General features: G+C 40.1%; 1 protein-coding gene and 1 long non-coding RNA gene across 3 annotated transcripts in view; one reads left to right on the top strand and one right to left on the bottom strand.

The window, feature by feature from the left end:
• Positions 1-8,781: 8,781 nt before the first annotated feature.
• On the bottom strand, positions 8,782-24,040 carry psmf1 (proteasome inhibitor subunit 1). Its single transcript, XM_071334678.1, has 7 exons — positions 23,792-24,040; positions 22,579-22,731; positions 22,382-22,464; positions 14,644-14,820; positions 11,514-11,567; positions 10,902-11,060; positions 8,782-9,733 (listed from the first exon to the last, which is right to left on the bottom strand). Exons 1-7 carry the CDS (start codon positions 23,918-23,920, stop codon positions 9,682-9,684), a joined length of 807 nt encoding a protein of 268 aa, XP_071190779.1. The 5' UTR covers positions 23,921-24,040; the 3' UTR covers positions 8,782-9,681.
• Positions 24,041-24,385: 345 nt separating this feature from the next.
• LOC139535351 (uncharacterized) overlaps positions 24,386-24,722 on the top strand; it is an 11,885-nt gene continuing 11,548 nt past the window's right edge. For both annotated transcript variants that reach the window (XR_011667101.1, XR_011667102.1), the window contains exon 1: positions 24,386-24,455. This is a non-coding gene — a long non-coding RNA (uncharacterized lncRNA). The remainder of the gene's footprint in view (positions 24,456-24,722) is intronic.

Raw genomic sequence — 24,722 nt, 5'->3', positions numbered from 1 at the left:
ATGCCCATTTAAGAGTTGTGATTACCGCACAAATGCATACTCATTTAATTCACACAAGAGTAGGACACACCAAGTGAGTGTTAGGTCAGGTTTCCGTGATGACATTGTCTGTCAGCAAACTGACTCCCCTGCCACTAGCTCAGATGACTTAAATGAAGAATGTCCCGGCCAGAGCACAGAAATAGATGATGCTTCAGACAATGATGACACTGGTGAATTGAGGAATCAGCTGAAACAAAATGTAACTATATTTTAGAAAATCCTCCAGTCTATCCTTGATGTGTCAGATACAGCTATAAGAAATTGTTGAACACTTAAATCAGATTTTCTCCTTGTCCCAACCATTAATCAAGGAGGCAATTAACGAGGTATTGCAGAAGCATGACCACACTATTAGTGATACTACTCTTAATGAAGCTGTCAATGCGGTCATAGACAGTAATATTCTTGCCAGTGCTAGTGCTGAAGGTGCACAGTTGTCATCTTCCAAGAGGAGAAAAACATTTGTTGAGAGAAACTATCCAATGGTAACGCCAGTACAGTATGTTTTAGACTTCGAGCAACCTGCACACACAATGGTGTATGTTCCAATACTTCAGATGATTCAAGAACTGTTTAAAAACACTGACATTCTAAGTAAGATCTCAGAAGCAAATATTGAGCCAAGTCACTACAAGTCCCACAAAGATGGTTCATATTTCCATGAAAATGACTTATTCTCAACAGGAGAACTTAAACTGTCACTCCAGCTGTATATTGATGATTTTGAAATTCCTAACCAACTTGGCATATCCAGACAAATTCACAAACTATCAGCAGTATACTGGGTCCTTGCCAATCTACCCAGTAAATATCAAATCAGCCTCACACACTATACAGCTTGCCGCAATGTGTAAAGTGACAGACCTCCAAAAGTATGGTTACGCGGCTGTACTTGTACCATTATCACATGACATTCGTTCTCTTGAACAGGATGGCGTTTTTATTGATGGGGGGGGGGGGGGGTTATAGTCTTTTAGAGCAGAGTATGTTTGTAGATTCTGTATAGCCACCAACAAACAGATTCAGTCCAATGAAGTCAGATAAGGAGAATTTAGCCCGACAACTAAAGCCAACCATGACATTAATGTACAGAATGTTGTGCAAAGTGATACTCTGAGCAGTCAGTTTGGTGTGAAAGCGGATTGTGTACTGCGTGAGTCACTGCAGTATTTCCACCCCATCACAAGTTTTCCACCAGATAGAAGACATGATCTTTTGGAAGGTATTGTGCCTGTTGAGCTGTCTCTTTTCCCCAAGAGATGATTCACCTTAAGTACTTCACTTTTGATTATTTAAACAGGAAGAAAGCATTTTTCCCATATTAGCACACAGACAAAGTTGATAGACCACAGCTCATTCCCAAGACGTTCACCTCTAAAGGGACAATAGGGGGGAATGGACATGAGAATGCCACTCTCCTCAAATTACTTCCATTGTTGGTGGGCAGTGAAGTCCTTGAAGGTGATAGTTCATGGGCAGTTTTGATGGACTTGAAAAAAGTGGTAGAATTGGCTTGTGTCCAGTGTTTACATATGAGACCATTGAGTATTTGCAGTGTACAATTAGTGACCATAGACAGATTCTAAGAGATCTTCCCGAGTATAGACTTCGCCATAAACATCACTATGCCTAGCACTATCCCAACCTTAAGTGTTTTGGGCCCTTGGTGCACCTCTGGACTATGCGGTTTGAGGGCAAACTGTACATGACACACAGAACCTTAAGAACACTTTGAAGACATTGGCAACCAGACACGAGTTCTTGATGGCTTATCATCTCAGTTCTCCATCATTTTTCACACCACAGACCCAAACATCTAATGTCTATCCTAGTTTCACCACTACATTGAGGGAGAGACAACTATCAACACAATCTGCACTACATCGAAGGTCACCGTTGATGGCACAGACTATGCCCCTGGTTTGTTTGTGTCAGTTGGAGTCAGTGGGGGGGCTGCCTCAGTTCTGCAAAATTGCTCAGATATATCTTGTGAATAACAATGTTCATTTTCTCTGCAGTCATTTTGAGCCGTGGTATGTAGAACATCTTTGTTCCTATGAGCTATAATCTACACAAGTTAGCCTGTCTGTCCAATTGCAATCTGAGTTCAATGACACCGTCACCTTTTCTGCATACAACATTGATGTCCAGCTGCTGTTGACCCCCAAGAGGTTCATTCGAGTGAGAAAGAGTTGAACATTTTATGGTGAGTTATTATTTGTTTATTGAAGCCATTAGTGTTACCATTTGTATTGTTTTGATATTCCAAGTGCAACCTCTCAATACGTGGATGTCCATTAAGGCAGCCCCCCGCACCTCTCATTCAGAGGGGTTGGGTTAAATGCGGAAGACACATTTCGGTTGAATGCATTGTTGTACAACTGACTAGGTATCCCCCTTTCCCTTTTTCAAATGATGTATTCTTCCTCAGCAATGGCAGCTGGAGCTCCTCAAGCCATGATACTTTGCATTGTTGATGCTGACCATACAAGGAAGATAAACCTCGGCTCCCGTCCAGCATCTGTTGATGACTTGATAAACATTTTTGAAGGCATTTTGAAGTTTGACTATAACTTCCACTTGCAGTATGAAGACACTGAACTTTGATGGACATTGAGGAGTTGTCACAAAAGGCAACACTACACCTTTTAGTGGAAGGAGGCGATACAAGCTCTACAGCTGACACAGAAATACTTTCAGATGAGTTGAAGCTTAGAGAAGGAATCGCTGCCTTTGAAAGGAATGGAAATATCTTCAGTTGTCTAGAGACCAAAAATATGACATCTTAGAGAAAGTTGCTACTACTGTGTACAGTTTCAAGGCTTGCCCAAATGATTGAGAGATAGGAAAGGCAGCTGAAGCGCTTGTTATTCTAAGCAAAATCAGAACCAAATACTGAGCCAAATCACTACATGTCCACAAAGAGTTTAGCCTGAGAACAAAAGCCAGCCATGACTTTAAATGTACAAAATGTTGTGCCACTGTAGTATTTACACCCCATCAAATGTTTTATGATCTTTTGGAAGGCATTGTGCCTGTTCAATTGATATTGGAATTTCAGTTTACTTAAAATAATAAGCTGTTTTATAATCCCAAACTGCCCTCCAAAATATTTGTTGACAATGTTGAATTTTTGTTAAGAAAAGGAACCCCAAAAGACACTTGCCCTTACCCCCTAATCAGTATTACAGTAGCACCTCCACCAGGGTTGGGGTCAATTCAGGAACTAAACTGAAATTCCAGTTCTAATTTAAACTCATAGGAGGCAATGAAGAAAATTGGAATTGATACTGAAATGTTTGTTTACTTCCTGAATTGAAAAGGAATTGACCCCAACCACGGTGGCAGTGCTACTGTAAAGTATTCTCTTTAAAAGTGAACCTTTGCAGTATGTATGCTAATAATTGTAGGTCATGGTGTTTCTTAGATGTGCAATGTTCCTTAATTTATTATTTCCTTTCTCAAATGTGTTGATATTACTGTTTCTAAGCATGCTGTTCACCGATATTAACATGGCACTTGAATATGCCTAGCACTGACAAGTTGATTTTGGGGCTTACATATAGGGCAGTCTCTCAGTGGAGGTCAGGGTTGGGTCAATTCCATTTAAAAATCTGTCAATTTAGGAAGTAAACTGAAATTCTAATATTTTCCTCAAAAGAAGGCAACGAGGAAAAACTGAACAACAGCTTCAAACTCAAGGCCAGCCATTACAAGCACAGAGAGGCTGCTGCCTACATAGACTTGAAATCATTGGCCACTTTAATAAAGTGGAACACTAGTCACTTTAATAATGTTCACATATCCTGATTTACTCCGCTCATATGCATGTACTGTATTCTATACTATCTATTGCATCTTAGCCTATGCGCTCTGACATTGCTCATCCATATATTCCTATTCTATTACGTAGATGTGTGTATTAGGTATTGTTAGATATTACTCATTAGATATTGCTGCACTGTCAGAACCAGAAGCACAAGCATTTCGCTATACTTAATTTCTGTTTACTTGCCAAATCGACTGAATTGAAAATGACTGACCCAAAACAGACCTCCACTGAGACCCCAATATGTGCTCTTTAATTGTGAACCTTGCACTGTGTTCTCTAAAATGTGAAACTTTTCCTGTATTCTCTTTAATTGTACCTTGATCAGGAGTTTTTTTCTTCTTCAGGAAATCTGTTATTGTTATTAAGAATGCATTTATTTTGCTTGAGTTGGTGCTACCAAAAAAAGTACACAATCAGTTTCCACAGTTTTTGATTAGATGTAATACTAACTTTTGAATCAAGTAGATTCGTTTTTAATTTGCAGATTTGTTGTCGCAATTTGCAATAATTGATTACAGGTTAATGACTAGGAAGTAAGCATAACACAAAAATATTAAGATCATGAAGTTTGAAGTAAAACTACTGGAAAGGGGGGGGGTACGTTTACTTAATTAAACAGGAGTTAAATCAATATATATTTTAAGTTACTGTATATCAGAGTAATAAAGTAAATCATTCTAATTACTTTGTTACCTGTAATCAAAATGTTATATTAATTAACAGAAATGAAGTACTGTATCAATCAATACTTAAGTTTCATAAAAAAAAACCTGAAGCAATCAGTTGCCACAAATGTATTGAGTTCTGCTAACTTATTCGGTTTTACAGTGTAGTTACTCCACAATAATAACCTAAATGAGAGTGAAAAAGAATCGTGAACAGATTAACAATATTTCAAAACATGCATCCTGTTTGCAACAAAGGCACTAAAGTCATTGTAAATAAGAAATTGTTCTTAACTGACTTGCATAGTAAAATAAAAAAATATTGCAAAGAATGTAGCAAAGTAAAACTCACCTTTCAGCAGGACAATAACCTAAAACAAGGCCAAATATACACTGGAGTTGCTTACCAAGACATCATTGAATATTCCTGAGTGGCCTAGTTACAGTTTTGACTTAAATCTGCTTGAAAATCTATGGCAAGACTTAAATGGCTGTCTAGCAATGATCAACAACCAACTTGACAGAGCTTGAAGAACTTTACAAATAATAATGTGCAATCCAGGTGTGCAAAGCTCTTAGATTTAGATTTAGAAAGACTCAGCTTTAATCCCTGCCAAAAGTGATTCTAACATGTATTGACTCAGGGGTGTGAATACTTATGTAAATTCGTTTTTATTTTTTTATTGTACAAATTCCTAAACATGTTTTCACTTATGGGGTATTGTGTGTAGATAGATGAGAGAAAATATATTTAATACATTTTGAATTCAGGTTGTAAGACAACAAATGTGTAATAAATAAGGGGTATGAATACTTTCTTTAGGCACTCTGCATGCCATTCACGATAAGCAAAAAAGAAAAAGAAAAGTCAAATGTGACAAATCTTTTTCTGAAACGGTAAATCATTTACAAAATTTCAGTAGACAAAATGTGGACAGCATAGCTTTGAAAATGTCATTGATGGTTGTTTGAAAGAATTGAACCATCTTTCTTGGCAATACAATTACACATTTAAGAGAGGGGTAGAGAGAGAGAGGGAGAGAGATTCACTGACAAGAGAGCGAGTCTTGCCTGTGAAAGGAGAGCACTAAAATTGAACCCATTATTTTTTAACGAGGTAGATCAGCTTGAATATTGCAGATAGATTGTGGCTTCCGTCAATGTAATTGTCTGCATCACTTCCAATCCCCCATATATTTTTTGGTAAAAATGTACAGTCCATTCGGAAAGTATTCAGACACCTTGACTTTTTCCACATTTTGTTATGTTACAGCCTCATTTTAAAATGTATTAAAATAATTTTTCTCAATCTACACAATGAAAAAGCAAAGTTTAAAAAAAATTTGATAAATGTAATTTTTTTTTAATCACATCTAAAATACCTTATTTATATAAGTATTCAGACCCTTTGTTATGAGACTCAAAATTGAGCTCAGGTGCATCCAGTTTCCATTGATCATCCTTGAGACGTTTCTACAACTTGATTGGAGTCCACCTGTGGTAAATTCAATTGATTGGACATGATTTGGAAAGGCACACACCTGTCTATATAAAAAGGTCCAACAGTTGACAGTGCATGTCAGCGCAAAACCCAGGCCATGAGATCGAAGGAATTGTCTGTAGAGCTCAGAGAAAGGATTGTGTCGAGGCACAGATCTGGCGAAGAGTACCAAGAGATTTTTGCAGCATTGAAGGTTTCCAAAAACACAGTGGCCTCCATTATTCTTAAATGGAAGAAGTTAGGAAGCACCAAGGCTCTTCCTAGAGCTAGGAGCCCGGCCAAACTGAGCAATCAGGGGCCCTGGTCAGGGCTCCTCTGGAGATGGGAGAACCTTCCAGAAGGACAACCGTCTCTGCAGCACTCCACCAATCAGGCCTGTATGGTAGAGTGGCCAGATGGAAGCCACTCCTCCGTAAAAGGCACATGATAGCCCGCTTGGAGTTTGCCAAAAGGCATATAAAAGACTCAGACCATGAGAAACAAGATAATCTGGTCTGATGAAACCAGGATTGAACTCTTTGTCTGAATGCCAAGCATCACGTATGGAAGAAACCTGGCACCATTCCTACGGTGAAGCATGGTGGTGGCAGCATCATGCTGTGGGGATGTTTTCAGTGGCAGGGACTGGGAGACTAGTCAGGATCGAGGGAAAGATGAACGGAGCAAAGTAGAAAAATCCTTGATGAAAACCTGCTCCAGAGCGCTCAGGACCTCAGACTGGGTCGAAGGGTCACCTTTCAACAAGACAATGACAAGACAACGCAGGAGTGGCTTCGGGACAAGTCTCAATGTCCTTGAGTGGCCCAGGCATGGCTCGGACTTGAACCCAATAAAACATCTCTGGAGAGACCTGAAAATAGCTGAGCAGCAACACTCCCCATCCAACCTGACGGAGCATGAGATGATCTGCAGAGAAGAAACTCCCTAAATACTGGTGTGCCATTCTTGTAGCGTCATACCCAAGACGACTCGAGGCAGTAATCGCTGCCAAAGGTGCTTCAACAAAGTACTGAGTAAAGGGTCTGAATACTTATGTAAATAAAATTTGTGTTTTATCCATTTGCAAAAATCTCTAAAAGCCTGTTTTTGATTGGTCATTATGGGGTGTTGTGTGTAGATTGAGGAAAAAAACAAATTTAATCAATTTGAGAATAAGGCTGTAACTTAACAATATGTGGAAAAAGTCAAGGGGTAGGAATACTTTCTGAATGCGCTGTATATAAAATATATATAATTTCCCTTCATTTTCACCTCTCCCCTAATTGGAGTAAGCTAATGGACAACACTTAGGCTTCTACTTCCAACTTATACATTTCACAGACCTAGTATATTTTACAATTGTTTTTTTGTTGTTTTTAATCCTATCCTTCAGCTACCCTCAACCTCTCCCATCGATCTCTGAAGACCGTCCAGTTGATTTCAATTAGATTTTTTTTTGCCAAATAAGTTGCACTCTCATTTCCATTAACAGTAGTGGGTGGGGAATGAGAAACAGAGAAAAAGAGGGTTTTACTAAGCTATATGGAATTGTTTCAAGAAGGTCATACCAAGGATCATTTAGCCATTTGATTTTGAATGAAAGACCACTTGATTTAAAAAAAAATTAATTAAAAATGTGGGCCTTACTGCCATTAGCCCACACAAACGCATTGAATAACATTACATGGAACAAGAGAGGTTTTTTGGTGGGACCTAAAAGGAAGTTTGTTCTAAAGCATCTGTCCAATATCGGAGATATAGAAATTCAGGAAACAATATAAAAATATATATTTAACCCCTTATTTTAGACACTGAACAGTCTCCATATATACTTCCATACATTTTTTTAACTGGTACCGGGGACCTTCAGATGAGTTTACGTGTTCATGAGAGTCTCACCTTTGCACCAAGGGGTCATATTAGTGTGTAGCCCAAACTTTGACACTACGGCTGTATTGACTTCAGACGAGTCCCAAGACGCTTGTGGGGGTAGAGCAAAAACGGAGCAATAATAGTTTATAGACCAAACCGACGCTTGAGACGATTTTGTGAGAAGACCGATTTTCGGGATGTCTCATGGTCTGACAAAAACCGCTCTAGCTCTGTTACCTTTCACCGCAGAAGTGCGACATAGAAGGATAAGGTTCATTGAGACGAATCCAAAGCAAAAAACAAATTTCAACTGATTGTGGATTTTTATTATACTAATTAGATTCAAGGGGGCGCAGACAGACCTTAGAGAACACAGGCAGAGCATCAGCTAGCTATGTGAATAAGATTTCTCTGTGAAAACGAGCACGGTGTATCTATCATGATGGATATCAAGGCCATCTGAGGATACCTACTTTTTAGTGTTCATCTTATTTCATCTGGCAGAAATCTGGATCTACAATTTTTGGGAATCATCGATAGTACATACATATCCCATTATGCTGGGATAAACTTATATTCACTCAGATTACATGGTATGAAAGTTCTCGAAAAAGGGAAGAAAATTATCCTTTGGCATCTTTTCCCAATAGTGAACGCATTTGCTACATACTTTAGTTTTATGCTCTTGTGAAGGTGAGCTGTAATAGATGGAGCAAAGAAATGTATATACTGTGACTAAAAATAGAGGGCAGGATTTCCTGAGCACACTGAAGGCCGTTATTAAAATTGAGTATTTGACAGCTTCTAATGTAGCCTATTCATTCTACAGTGTTTTGCATTCCAGCTTTTTTTTTTTTAACACAAAAACTTAAAATAGTAATTACAAAAACTGGAATGTAATAAATATTTTATTACAACATTTTGCTGGACTTAAACCAGTGAAGTCTGAAAAACATATTTTAATAAGATGCCAGTAAAAGCAAACTATCATGTTAAGTTGGGTAGCAGACATAACTTGGATCAAATCATTACATTTCTAATGCTGTAGGTGTGTATACGAATGACTTAGATTGTAAAACAAATTGGACAGGTTCTCACATTTTACTTTTGGGGACACAAGCAGCAAAAGCCAGTCTTTGCAAGCAGCATTTGAAAATCAAAACAAATATTAGCTGCTTGAACATTTGACTATGAACTCCAAAATGTTGTTTCAATTAGAACCCCTCCAAATAAGCCCCCCCCCAAAAAAAAGTGTGTACAAAGTAGCTTTATTCCTCACACTGAACAAATTAGTCTAACAGTTTTATTAAAAGGGATTCTCCAGTACTTTAGTATACTTTTTAAGCCAGTAGTTCGTGAAGGTAGTGTCACCTACGTGCACCAGGTTATTGCTCTCTCTCACTCTGCTGTATGTGCATCTTGCTAGCGGTCACTTGCATGACGAGGGCTGAAGCTCATTGGTTGAAATCGAATTGCTAAGGGGCTGGCCCACATGAGGGGAAAATGACAAAGCACAGCTTCCAGAAAAACAGTTGCTTTCAAACTAGGAATTTTGTGGCTAATTCAAGCCAAACTAACTCTGCTCATAGATCATGCATGCATGAATGAACGAACTACACATTGAGCTGCCAGGAAGTGTCAAAGCGGGAGGTTAATTTACTTTTTATTTTTATTAAATATATTTTTTTGGGGGCCAAAGTTCCAGAGCCTGTCTAAGTGTGTATTCCTCTTGCATTACAGAGACAGGAAGTGGTCCAGGAAGTGTGAAGAGCAGAGGAGTGCCTTTTCTTCTACATGAACATGTCATCATAGCCTGGCGGCGGCATGTGATCTGGGTCTGGCCTGGAAACCACAAAGCATAATACAGTCATACATCCATACTCTCCGACAAATGCCCCACTCAAGACATACCTGGTGGGCAATTTCTGTGACGGCCCACCACACCAGCCATTTTTTCCCCCACTCTTAGATGACAGCCTAGAAGAATTTAACCTCGACTTCAGTTACATACAACTGACTGACATATTGCATCTCAAATACCTGTGTGTGTTTACAATAGCCTTCGCTTTCTTACCCAACATACGGATGAAAATCCATCTCTTTTCCTAACTCAGGAACACTTGGATTGATTTGAACACCGGAATGTTATTTATTGTACACTTATCCATGTCAAATAAATCCCATCAAATAAAAGTGAGGTTACACGCTATAACAAATCAATTATAAAAGGCATATCATTTATAAATATTATGCACAAAAATAAAAACACAATCACTGAGTTAACAGTAAATTGAAAAAAATGCATTAGGCCCTAATCTATGGATTTCACATAACTCAGCAGGGGCGCAGCCATGGGTGGGCATAGGCTCACCCACTGGGGAACTAGGCCTAGCCAAAATCGGACACACTCTACCCCCCCCCCCACACACACAAAAATGGCTTTATTACAGACAAAAATACTCTTCAGTTTCATCAGCTGTCCAGGTGGCTGTTCTCAGGCCAGTTGAACATACAGCCAAACTTTTAAAAAACGTTTAAGCTGCCTCGGTTTATGGTCGAAATTAACATTAAATTCTCTGGCAACAGCGCTGGTGGACATTCCTGCAGTTGGCATGCCAATTGCATGCTTCCTCAAAACTTGAGACAGCTGTGGCATTGTGTTATGTGACAAAACTGCACATTTTAGAGTGGCCTTTATTGTCCCCAACACACCCCAACACCCCTACAAATGTAAATGTTAGCTAGTTAGCAATAAATAGATGTATTACTTACACAACTTTCCAATTATGCACGAATGATTAATAATTTATAAGGTGTATAGTTCATACATTACTGTAAATAATGAATATAATCAATAGTTCAAAGTCTGTAAATAACTACACTTTTACAGCTTACTAACATTTACAAATGTAGGAATAATTCACAATGGTGAGCAAACTACTTATGAAACCCTTATAAAATGGTGAACATTATTAATACCCAAAATAAAATACAAGGAAATAACTCCTACCCAGGTCTGTGTCTTCCGACAGGCCCAAAGGGGTCAAAGCGGGCCCCGGGTGGCACAGCTCCCGGCGGCAGGATGCCAGGGAGCCCACCAGAGGGGTCAAACCCCGAGCGGGGGTAACCAGCCCTCAAAGGGTCCACGATCATCCCTCCTCCACGACCACTGGGAGACACAGAAACAGAGCAGTCATTGGTATATTGCATTAGATAGCATGTTCTATTTGCTGTGATAGTGACTCAAGAGTTTTCCACTTTCCTAATATTTGAGCCTGATCTTCATTGTCCGCATAATTCAAGTCACGTAATCGTAAATTAAAATAAATGAATAGTCCTTTAAATGAATACCATCTACATATTTGGAGGACTCATTCGGAGTGGTTGGATTAATGTCTTTAGCGCCTAGTGCTTTAAATTCAAAGAAAACAATTGCTTTGCAGTCAAGATGTCTTGAGGATCTCATTCAATGTCAATTTCTATTACTTTTTGTAATGAACGAGAGAAATGTACAGTACACAAAACATTTTTGGTAAAAAAGCCCAGCCATTGTGAGGAATGGTCCAACGTCTGCTTCATTGTCCCTTGTTCTACCATTGCTGAGTGCAGGAGGGAAACTCACCCAAAGGGATCCAGATCAGCTCCACCTGCAGCGAAAGGAGCCATGGGGTCTGGCCTGAAAAACACATGACACCACTAGTGTAACACGAAGCAGACTTCACTCTATGGTCTTTTAAAACCTACTTTGTTAAAATATTGTGAGTTATAGCTTGCAAAATAAACAAATGTGAATCTGGGTGACAACATGAGGAAGTTTTTCTACATTAGGACTGTTACACTCAAGAGATTAAGTCTGCGTCGTGGTATCGTAACACACACGGCAAATTAAAGACCGCATATAGTTTTGCACCCATGCAAGGTATTGTCAGATGTCAACTAAATCTATTGATCCAAAGTAGAAAACTGGTTGATTTGATTGTACATCCAATTCACGTCAGCTGCCAACTAAATACAAAATCAATGTACATTCAACGGTGTGCCTTTCACCCGCAGGGATCTTAACTGAAAAACAAAATGTGAAAAGTATGCATGCACGTCAATATAGTATCAACACTTACAGATGAAGTCGGAAGTTTACATACACCTTAGCCAAATACATTTTTAAAAAAATGTTAAACTCAGTTTCACAATTCCTGACATTGCCTGTCTTGGGTCAGTTATGATCACCACTTTATTTTAAGATGGTGAAAAGTTACAAATACAAAACTGAAATAAATCATTCGCTCTACTATTATTCTTTCATCACATTCCCAATGGGTCAGAAGTTTACATACACTCAATTAGTATTTGATAGCTTTTCCTTTAAATTGTTTAACTTGGGTCAAACGTGTCGGGTAGCTTTCCACAAGCTTTCCCACAAGTTGGGTGAATTTTGGCCCATTCCGCCTGACAGAGCTGGTGTAACTGAGGCAGGTTTGTAGGCCTCCTTGTTCGTGCACGCTTTTTCAGTTCTGCCCACACATTTTCTATAGGATTGAGGTCAGGGCTTTGATGGCCACTCCAATACCTTGACTTTGTTGTCCTTAAGCCATTTTGCCACAACTTTAGAAGTATGCTTGGGGTCATTGTCCATTTGGAAGACCCATTTGCAAACAAGCTTCAACTTCCTGACTGATGTCTTGAGATGTTGCTTCAAAATATCCACATCATTTTCCTACCTCATGATGCCATTGTTCTGGAATTGATTCGCATTTTCCGCACCAAAGTACGTTCATCTCTAGGACAGAACGCGTCTCCTTCCTGAGCGGTATGACGGCTGGTGTTTATACTTGCGTACTATTGTTTGTACAGATGAACGTGGTACCTTCAGGCGTTTGGAAATTGCCCCCAAGGATGAACCAGACTTGGAGGTCTACAATTTATTTTCTTTTGATTTTCCCGTGATGTCAAGCAAGGAGGCACTGAGTTTGAAGGTAGGCCTTGAAATACATCCACAGGTACCCCTCCAATTGACTCAAATTATGTCAATTAGCCTATCAGAAGCTTCTAAAGCCATGACATTTTCAAAGCTGTTTAAAGGCACAGTCAACTTAGTGCATGTAAACTTCTGACCCACTGGAATTGTGATACAGTGAATTGTAAGTGAAATAATCTGCCTGTAAATAATTGTTGGGAAAATGATGTGTCATGCACAAAGTAGATGGCCTAACCGACTTGCCAAAACTATAGTTTGTTTACAAAGATGTGTGGAGTGGTTGAAAAACAAGTTTCAATGACGCCAACCTAAGTGTATGTAAACGGCAACTATACGTGTGAAACTTGTTTTGATTTAGAATAGACCATTATCATGCACCTGTTTCAAAACAGGGGCATCGGGGAAAAAATAAAATGTCATCCATGCACTTAAATAGCGAATGGAGGATACATTTTCCCGTGGTTCATTTTCATGCCAGCCAGGTAGGCTATACTCCTGCTGTAAAGAGAAGTAATGTGCTTAATATTAGATAAGTTGCATAGCCTATAGAAATTTTGCGCAACATGACCACTCATGAAGTGTTTGATTAGACTTGCAATTACATTTGCATTAATGTCAGAGAGATTAGAGGGACAGAGTACCAGGCAGTTATCAAGTTTGGTAGACTACTAATGACCAGAGCTTGGAGAAACCTAATTACCGTGACTAAAACGGTCACCTGGAAATTGACTGCTGGTGTGTTGGTAATACGGTCTTATGTAGCAAAATTTGAAATTATGTTAACATTGGATAAAAGTAGCGACTCAGAAATCGAAAATTATATATCATACACTAGAGTTGAGAAACAATGGGAAAGTAATTCTGCTTTGAAAGTTGATAAACCCCACTTATGAGAAAATGCCCATCGAATATTTTGGTACACCTAATGGAGAGCTCGGTCTACAACCATTCAGCATCGTTCACACGCTCTTAAGCTTTAGCCCCAACCATCTCTTTAAGGATTTGTATGAGGCCATGTGCTAAACAGAGTGAGTAGGGTAGTGTACTAATTAAACAGACTAAGAGCTGGTTTATACCGTGTATTGATATATCTGTTGACAGTTGTCATAGTGACCTCATGAACACTATTTTGTCTTCGACATCAAACTTGTCCTGGTGGTCCAAAATAGCATAACTGGTGTATTTTTACCACCAATCAACCCATCCGTTTAAAATGTAGTATGTCAATATAGCAAACCAGGCAACTAAAAGCAACTTCTAAACAATGTTTTGGTTTGTTTTGGTTCATTTCTAGCTTGTTAGCTAGCCAGATAACCTTAAGTAAGCTGGCTAGCCAGTTCAAATAATGACCATATCATATAGCTGACGTCTTCACTTAAGCTAATTTGTATTCATTATTACATGAAAATAAACTTAGTCATTATTTACAAGTTAATGGCAAGCCAATTACAGAAATTAGCTTACGGTTGCGAGTTAAGAAATAAAAGCAAGGCCTTCTACTGGAGAATTTTAGAAATTGGACATGAAGTGTTTACATTCAAATGACACTCTTGTAAATTAGTGACGTGCAACACACCTACTTTCCTGCAATGAGTAACATATTCATAAATACCATTTTGTAATGTTACTAGGCTAAAACATTCAGTATAAATCAGTGACTACAGCTGATATAGTACAGTAGGGGTATTCAAGTAATGTTCTTATTTACTAAGGTGAACATCAACTGGCCCAACATTCACCAGTTGAAGAAACCTGTAGTAAGGTATGTTGTACAAACCAGTTAGGCTGCCTATTGGTCTGTGGATGCCTTGTGGGAATGCGGAGAGGGTCACTGTCCGGCTGGGAGTCATCGGATTTTTCTCTGCTCCTCTTGTCTTCCTTTCTTGGCGCGGGCACTGAGGGAAGGAGCTGTCTCTTCACCTTCTGAGACAAATCTTCTGCATTTTTGAATACACTGACAGAGGGGAGGATCATGTCAATATCAACACGGTTTAGATACTTATAGGAATAATAAGGATCATTCTGTACAGAACTGGAATAAAAATTGTAATGCATGAAAATGTATTTTGTCACAAGGAGCTTTGACACATCTTGTCATTGTATCTACACTGAACAAAAATATAAAACACAACAGCAACAATTTCAAAGGGTTTACTGAGTTCATAAGGATATCAGTCAATTGATTAGGCCCTAATCTATGGATTTCAAATCAAATTTTATTGGTCACATACATGGTTAGCAGATGTTAATGCGAGTGTAGCGAAATGCTTGTGCTTCTAGTTCCGACCGTGCAGTAATGTAACAATTTCACCACAAAGTGTAAAGGAATGAATAAGAATATGTGCATATAAATATATGGATGAGCGATGGCCGTGCGGCATAGGTAAGATGCAGTAGATGGTATAGAGCACAGTATATACATATGAGATGAGTAATGTAGGGTAAGTGGCATTGTTTAAAGTGACACATTTATTATACCCAATTTTGAATTATTAAAGTGGCTAGAGATTTGAGTCAGTATGTTGGCAGCAGCCACTCAATGTTAGTGATGGCTGTTTAATAACAGTCTGATGGCCTTGAGACAGAAGCTGTTTTTCAGACTCTCGGTCCCAGCTTTGATGCACCTGTACTGACCTCGCCTTCTGGATGATAGCGGGGTGAACAGGCAGTGGCTCGGGTGGTTGTTGTCCTTGATGATCTTTATGGCCTTCCTGTGACATCGGGTGGTGTAGGTGTCCTGGAGGGTAGGTAGTTTGCCCCCGGTGATGCGTTGTGCAGACCTCACTACCCTCTGGAGAGCCTTACGGTTGTGGGCGAGAGCAGTTGCCGTACCAGGCGGTGATACAGCCCGACGGATACTCTCAATTGTGCATCTGTAAAAGTTTGTGAGGGTTTTTGGTGACAAGCCAAATTTCTTCAGCCTGCTGAGGTTGAAGAGGCGCTGTTGCGCCTTCACCACGCTGTCTGAGTACAGGAGAGGGCTGAGAACGCAACCTTCTGGGGCCCCAGTGTTGAAGATCAGCTGGGTGATGTTACCTACCCTCACCACCTGGGGGCGGCCCATCAGGAAGTCCAGGACCAAGTAGCACAGGGCGGGGTCGAGACCCATGGTCTTGAGCTTAATGACAAGTTTGGAGGGTACTATGGTGTTAAATGCTGAGCTGTAATCGATGAACAGCATTCTCGCATAAGTATTCCTCCTGTCCACGTGGGTTAGGGCAGTGTGCAGTGTGATTGTGATTGCGTCGTCTGTGGACCTATTGGGGCGGTAATTAAATTGGAGTGGGTCTAGGGTGGAGATGATATGATCCTTGACTATTCTCAAAGCACTTCAGGATGACGAAAGTGAGTGCTACGGGGCGATAGTCGTTTTGTGCAGCTTTCTTGGGAACAGGAACAATGGTGGCCCTCTTGAAGCATGTGGGAACAGCAGAATGGGATAGGGATTGATTGAATATGTCCGTAAACACACCAGCCAGCTAGTTTGCGCATAGGCTGAGGACTCGGCTAGGGATGCGGTCTGGGACGGCAGCCTTGCGAGAGTTAACTTCTTTGGGAACAGTATTGAGTAGCTTGGATGAATAAGGTGTCCAGAGTAAACCGCCTGTTACTCTGGCCCAGAAGCTAGAATATGCATATAATTAGTAGATTTGGATAGAAAACTCTAAAGTTTCTAAAACTGTTTGAATAAAGTCCAAGTATAACAGAACTGATTTGGCAGGCGAAACCCCAAGCACAATCCATCCAGGGAATTTTTTGTTGTTGAGGTCAATCTGTTTTCCATTGGTTTTCTATGGCAAGCCCGTTTTAATAGAAATATGCTTGCAGTTCCTATAGCTTCCACTAGATGTCAAGTCTTTGGAAAGTGGTTGATGTTTTCCTTTTGAGAAATGAAGAAGTAGCCCTGTTATTTTCCTGCGTCACTCCAGGTGCACTCTAATGTTTGTGCGCGCGACCTGGAACGCGCTCACTGTTTTCGTCCGGTATTGAACGCAGTTTATCCCGTCTTAAATTTTATCGATTATTTACATTAAAAAAAAGACCTAAAGTTGTATGAAATGTTTGGACAAAGATTACAGGTAACTTATGAGATATTTTGTAGTCATGTAGTGCGAGTTGGAACCGGTGCTTTCTGGATCAAACGCGCCAAATATAGCCAAAATGTCCATTTATAACGATGGAATTAAATCGAACAAAAGGACCATTTGTGATGTTTATGGGACATATTGGAGTGCCAACAGAAGAAGCTAGGCAAAGGTAAGGCATGAATTATATCTTTATTTCTGAGTTTCGTGTCGCGCCTAGCGGGATGAAATATGATTGTCTGTCTTTGATGGGGTGCTGTCCTCAGATAATAGCATCGTTTGCTTTCGCCGTAAAGCCTTTTTAAAAATCTGACACTGCGGCTGGATTAACAACAAGTGTAGCTTTAATTTGGTGTATTGCATGTAGAGGTCGACCGATTAAATCGGAATGGCCGATTATTTAGGGCCGATTTCAAGTTTTCATAACAATCGGAAATCGGTATTTTTGGACACCAACTTGGCCGATTTTTCCCCCCCCTACACCTTTATTTAACTACGCAAGTCAGTTAAGAACACATTCTTATTTTCAATGACGGCCTAGGAACGGTGGGTTAACTGCCTTGTTCAGGGGCAGAAAGACAGATTTTTACCTTGTCAGCTCAGGGATTCGTTTTTGCAACCTTCCAGTTACAAGTCCAACGCTCTGCCTTACATTGCTCTCCACGAGGAGCCTGCTGTTACGCTAATACAGTAAGAAGCCACGGTAAGCTGCTAGCTAGCATTAAACTTATCTTATAAAAAACAATCAATCATAATCACTAGTTAACTACACATGGTTGATGATATTGCCAACATGTACCTAACCATAAACATCAATGCCTTTCTTAAAATCAATACACAAGTATATATTTTTAAACCTTCATATTTAGTTAATATTGCCTGCTAACATGAATTTATTTTAACTATGGAAAATGTGTCACTTCTCTTGCAACAGAGTCAGGGTATATGCAGCAGTTTGGGCCGCCTGGCTCGTTGCGAACTGTGTGAAGACTATGTCTTCCTAACAAAGACAGCCAACTTCGCCAAACGGGGGATGATTTAACAAAAGCGCATTTGTGAAAAAAGCACAATCGTTGCACGACTGTACCTAACCGTAAACATCAATGCCGTTCTTAAAATCAATACACAGAAGTATATATTTTTAAACCTGCATATTTAGCTAAAAGGAATCCAGGTTAGCAGGCAATATTAACCAGGTGAAATTGTGTCACTTCTCTTGCATTTATTGCACGCAGAGTCAGGGTATATGCAACAGTTTGGGCTGCCTGGCTCGTGCGAATTAATTTGCCAGAACTCTACGTAATTATAACATAACATTGAAGGTTGTGCAATGTAACAGGAATATTTAGACTTATGGATGCCACCCGTTAGATAGAATACAGAACGGTTCCGTTTTTCACTGAAAGAATATATATGTTTTGTTTTCGAGATGATAGTTTCCGGATTCGACCTTAACCTCTCTAGGGTAGGGGGGCACTATTTTCACCTCCAGATGAGAAGCGTGCCCAAAGTAAACTGCCTGTTACTCAGGCCCAGAAGCTAGGATATGGATATAATTAGTAGATTTGGATAGAAAACACTAAAGTTTCCAAAACTGTTCAAATAATGTCTGGGTATAACAGAACTGACATGGCAGGCAAAAACCAGAGAAGAAAAAAAATCCCTCTTCCTGGATGGATTTATGTTTGTAGTTTTCTATTGAATGCCAATACAGTATCCATTGACTTAGGACTCAAATTGCACTTCCTATGGCTTCCACTAGATGTCAACAGGGTTTAGAAATTGTTTCAGGCTTGTATTCTGAAAAATGAGGGAGTAAGACCACCGAGTGAGTGGATAGTGGAAAGTCCCCAGACCTCTTTGGTGTGCGCCACCTGGTGCGCGCGACCTAGAGCACACCTTTCTTGTTTACCTTTTATATTGACGAAGCTATTGTCCGGTTGAAATATTGATGACTAAAAACAACCGGAGGATTGATAAACATCATTTGACATGTTTCTACGAACTTTACTGATACTATTTGGATTTTGTCTGCCTGTTCTGACTGCCTTTGAGCCAATGGATTACTGAACAAAACGCGCCAACAAAACAGAGGTTTTTGGATATAAAGAGGGACTTTATTGAACAAAACGAAAATGTATTGTGTAACTGGGAGTCTTGTGAGTGCAACCATATGAAGATCAAAGGTAAGTGATTAATTTGAATCGTTATTTCTGACTTTTGTGACTACATGGCTGGTAACTGTTAGTAATGTTGTGTGTGCTGGGCGCTGTCCTCAGATAATCGCATGGTATGCTTTTGCCGTAAAGCCTTTTTGAAATTTGACACCGCGGTTGGATTAACAAGTAGTAAATCTTTAAGCCGATGTATAACACTTGTATATTTTATGAATGTTTATTATGAGTATTTCTGTATTTTGAATTTGGTGCTCTGCAATTTCACCGGATGTTGACCAGGTGGGACGGTAGCGTACCACCTACCCTTGCGAGGTTAAGCGTGGAATCCGATTAGTCGGACCAGCATTGAACAGACCTGAGCACGGGCATTTCCTGTTTTAGTTTCTGTCTATAGGCTGGGAGCAACAAAATGGAGTCGTGGTCAGATTTTCCGAAAGGAGGGCTTTGTATGCGTCGCGGAAGTTAGAGTAGCAATGATCCAGAATGCTGCCAGCCTAGGTCACGCATTTGATATGGTGATTACATTTAGGGAGCCTTGTTTTCAGATTACCTTTGTTAAAATCCCCAGCTACAATAAATGCAGCCTCAGGATATGTGGTTTCCAGTTTACATAGAGTCCAATGAAGTTCTTTCAGGGCAGTCGAGGTGTCTGCTTGTGGGGGATACACAGGGATGTGATTATAATCGAAGAGATTTATCTTGGTAGATAATGTGGTCGGCATTTGATTGTAAGGAACTCTAGGTCAGGAACAAAAGGACTTGAGTTCCTGTATGTTGTTATGATCACACCACGACTCGTTAATCATAAGGCATACACCCCACTCTTCTTACCAGAGATGTTTGTTTCGATGCGTGAAGACACCAGGTGGCTGTACCGACTCTAATAACGTATCCCGAGTGAGCCATGTTTTCGTGAAACAGAGAATGTTAGTCCCTCTGGGAGGCAACCCTTACTCTAATTTTGTCTACCTTGTTGTCAAAAGACTGGACACCGGTGAGTAGTATACTCGGGAGCGGTGAGCCCGTCTAATGAGCCTGACCAAAAGACCGCTCTGCCTGCTCCTCCTGCGGCGCCGTTGTTTTGGGTCGCCTACTGGGATCCGATCCATTGTCCTGGGTGGTGGTCCAAACAGAGGATCCGCTTTGGGAAAGTCGTATTCCTGGTCGTAATGTTGGTAAGTTGACATTGCTCTTATATCCAATAGTTCTTCCCGGCTGTATGTAATAAGACTTAAGATTTCCTGGGGTAACAGTGTAAGAAATAACATATTAAAAAAAATACTGCATAGTTTCCTAAGAACCCGAAGCGACAATCTGTAAGCGCCAAATCACATGACTGAATACAGATACGCATCAGTTGGTCACAGATACCTTAAAAAAAAGTAGGGGCATGGATTAGAAAGACAGTCAATATCTGGTGTGACCACCATTTGCCTCATGCAGCGCGACATGCAGCGCGACATTGTAATTATTCGATTTATTGCCTACCTCATGCCTTTTGCACACATTGTATATAGATTCTCTTTTTTTTTCTACCATGTTATTGACTTGTTTATTGTTTACTCCATGTGTAACTCTGTGTTGTCTGTTCACACTGCTATGCTTTATCTTGGCCAGGTCGCAGTTGCAAATGAGAACTTGTTCTCAACTAGCCTACCTGGTTAAATAAAGGTGAAAAAAAAAATCTCCTTCACATAGAGTTGATTGGGCTGTTGATTGTCACCAGTAGAATGTTGTGAGGAGTTGCTGGACATTGGTGGGAACTGGAACATGCTGTCGTAGATGTCAATCCACAGCATCCCAAACATGCTCAATGGGTGACATGTCTGGAGAGTATGCAGGCCATGGAAGAACTGGGACATTTTTGGCTTTCAGGAATTGTGTACAGAGCCTTGCAACACGTGGTCATGCTGAAACATGAGGTCATGTGGCAAATGACTGGCACAACAATGGGCCTCAGGATCTCATCACAGCATCCCTGTGCATTCAAATTGCCATCAATAAAAAGCAAGCATGTTTGTTGTCCGTAGCTTACGTCCGCCCATACCATAACCCCACCATGGGAAACTCAGTTCACAATGGTGACATCAGCAAACATCTCACCCACACGACACCATCTGCCCAGTACAGTTGAAACAGGTATTCATCAGTGCAGAGCTCACTTCTCTAGCGTGTCAGTGGCCATCGAAGGTGAGCATTTGCCAACTGAAGTAAGTTACGATGCCAAACTGCAGTCAGGTCAAGACCCTGGTATGGACGACAAGCAAGCAGATGAGCTTACCTGAGTTGCTTTCTGACAGTTTGTACAAAAATTCTTCAGTTGTGCAAACTCACTGTTTTATCAGCTTTCCAGGTGGCTGGTCTCAGACAAGCCATGTAGGTAAAGAAGCCGGATGTGGAGGTCCTGGGCTGACGTGGTTACATGTGGTCTGCGGTTGTGGGGCCGGCTGTATGTACTGCCAAATTCTCTAAAAGGATGTTGGAGGCAGCTTATGGTAGAGAAATGAACATTGCATTTTCTGGCAAGAGCTCCGGTGGACATTCCCACAGTCAGCAAAACTGCACATTTTAGAGTGGCCTTTTATTGTCCCCGCACAAGGTGCACCTGTGTAATGATCATGCCGTTTAATCAGGGGCGGCAGGTAGCCTAGTGGTTAGAGCATTGGACTAGTAACCGAAAGGTTGTAAGATCGAATCCCGAGCTGACAAGGTACAAATCTGTCGTTCTGCCCCTGAACAAGGCAGTTAACCCACTGTTCCTAGGCTGTCATTGAAAATAAGAATTTGTTCTTAACTGACTTGCCTAGTTAAAATAAAGGAAGAAAAAAAAATATTCTCAATATGCCACCCCTGTCAGGTGGATGGATTATCTTGACAAAAGAGAAGTGCTCACTAACAGGGATATAAACACAAAATTAAAGATACGCTTTTTGTGCATATGGAACATTTCTGGGATCTTTAATATGTTGGGTTTCTATTTTTGTTCAGTGTAAAAGGATTGTTGAGAAATATTTACTTGAAGTTGGAATATTTGTATTTAGCTCATCTAAGACTCTAGGCAACAAAGCAAGAATTGGTGTAAAAAAGTCATGACCCACCACACGCACACACCAAATTCAAAGAATGTGTGGTCCAGTGGATTTCCTTATCCAAATACTTATAAATCTGTTGTTCATCACTTTTGCTCCATTAAGTACTGTTAAAATTGAGCAAGACATCAATACATCCCCAAAAATATTACATATTTACCAACCTTTCAAATGTCTGCAAATGATCTGCATCCACATAATCACTGACATTCATTGTCAGGTCTGACACCTGTTCAGTGGTCGAGTCCTGACACAATAGAAAAGAACCACACTTAGGCCTAATGTAGATGTAGCCTAACTACATTTCTGAGAAATAACCACTTAAGATTTGAAATAACATTTTGAATAACTGTATAGTTACCATTAAGTTGAAGATCAATGTGGAATCCACAGTGATGGCTTTGACCAAGAAATTAGACTTGTCATCATTTGACTTGTACCGCAGGGTGTACAATTCCTTGCTGCCATTCCACCCTGTAGGAAGCAACTCCGACTTCTTGTCACCACTCTGAGGCTGAATTAAATGTAAATAACAGATTTATTAATTCATAATTAAACAGGTATGCATCGTCACGCGTCGTGTTGCATAACGTCAGACCCTCTCAAGATAACTATTTAAAGCCACAATCATGAGTTTGTTTCAGCCCAATGTTAACCTCGCCACTTTAAATTTAAACTAAGAATGAAAGAATGTAACCACACTCATATTCGTAGATGGATCAGATACAAAGAATGACAGTCCTAGCTACAGATTTTAAGAGCAAAGAACTTGATTTAACCAAACAGATGTGGTATCCATTATAATTGGGGGTTACATGTTAGGTACAGTTAGGAGTAGCACAGCATTTCAACCAACTTTAACTAGGCGATACTATCTTCGTTCTCGTTTCGGCCAAACATGCATCTTCTGAAAGTGTCCAGTTTCAGGTGGTTACCTTAATAAGGCCCGAGTAAGTGTGGTATATGGCAAACAACGCGGAGTGCTTGGATACAGCCCTTAGCCGCGGTATATTGGCCATATACCACAAACCCACGAGGTACCTTATGGCAATTATAAACTGGTTACCAACGTAATTGAACCAGTAAATAGTATTATCGTTTGGTCATACCTATGGTATATGGCCTGATTAGCGTGTTACAAAATCTAACTAGAGAACTGATAGCGATTGGGAAGCTAATTCACAAAACACATCCACATAAGCAAAATAATGAGTATTATTTACATATTGGCATTCATACAAATTCAAGAAACGTATTAATTTGTCAACCCAGTTTTCTGACAGCATCACAACTGGCTACCAAGCGACAGATTAGCAGTCTGACATGCCTTGCTAACTAACTAGCTACAGCTAAGTATAGCTAGCTAATTTAGCCAATTGACTAGAGTACCAACTATAATTATTAATGCTTGTAAATTAACTAGCCAACTATAGTTGGTTAGCGAGGATACATGTCAGACGGCTAATCTGGCGTTGTTAACAAATTGTGACGTTGTCAGTAAACTCTAAAGCAATTAGCTATAAGATATGGAATTATAAAATCAATAATTTGTAGCCTGCTGGCATCACACTCACCTCATCTCCTAACCCAAGGCATTTGTACCCACTCTTTACAATTTCCCAGTGAACAAAACACACAACGACGTCTTGTGGACAGGTAATACTGCCTGCTACGCAGCTATACAAAAGCTCTAAACCAGCCATCTTTCGGAAAGTTATGAATCGATAATGTTTGACCGAAAACGAAAGACTTGCGAGAGGCACGGCTGTTTATGTTGATCATTGGGATGCTCTCAATGGCTGATCCACGCGACCTCTCCTTTCTCCTTGTCTCCTTCTCAAAACTCATTGGATGAGAGAACCAGAGGTACCGCCCCTCTGACCTTCTCCTCCAATGTGTTCTGAGGAGACGAGGAGAAAAGACGCGAGGACGATACAATTGAGATCTTCTCATTTTTAGAACGTGAAAGTGATCCCTGGGGGAAGTGAACTCATCTCAGATTTTCAGAAAATTATGCCTAAAAAACTGTGTCTCGTGAAATATATGCCATAGCATTTTACAGTACATTGACTGCATACATGTATAATAGGCCTATGGGAACGTGATCCCTGCGGGAATTGAATACCACAATACGAGTCATAATACCCATAAAGCCTAGCGGTGAAACCCGGAAATTATTCCAATCGTTTTTCCACCATTAATTTTGCCATAGGGGATTTTAGAACTGCTTCATATAAGGTCTGTGTTTTGTTTAGGCTTACCCTGCTGTGATGTGTTAATAACCGCGCAAATCTCTCTCGGACAAGGTCAATTTTACCATTATATTCACCTGTATGCTATGTACCAGATTGTAACCATTACTCAGTGGTGGAAAAAGTACCCAATTGTCATACTTGAGTAAAAGTAAAGATACCTTCATACAAAATGACTCAAGTAAAAGTCACCCAGTAAAATAATACTTGAGCGCAAATCAAAAACTATTTGGTTTTAAATATACTTAAGTAT

The sequence above is a fragment of the Salvelinus alpinus genome, chromosome 12 (genome assembly GCF_045679555.1).
Source record: "Salvelinus alpinus chromosome 12, SLU_Salpinus.1, whole genome shotgun sequence".
NCBI classification, from domain to species: Eukaryota; Metazoa; Chordata; class Actinopteri; order Salmoniformes; family Salmonidae; genus Salvelinus; species Salvelinus alpinus.
This window is presented reverse-complemented; position numbering and strand designations above follow the sequence as displayed.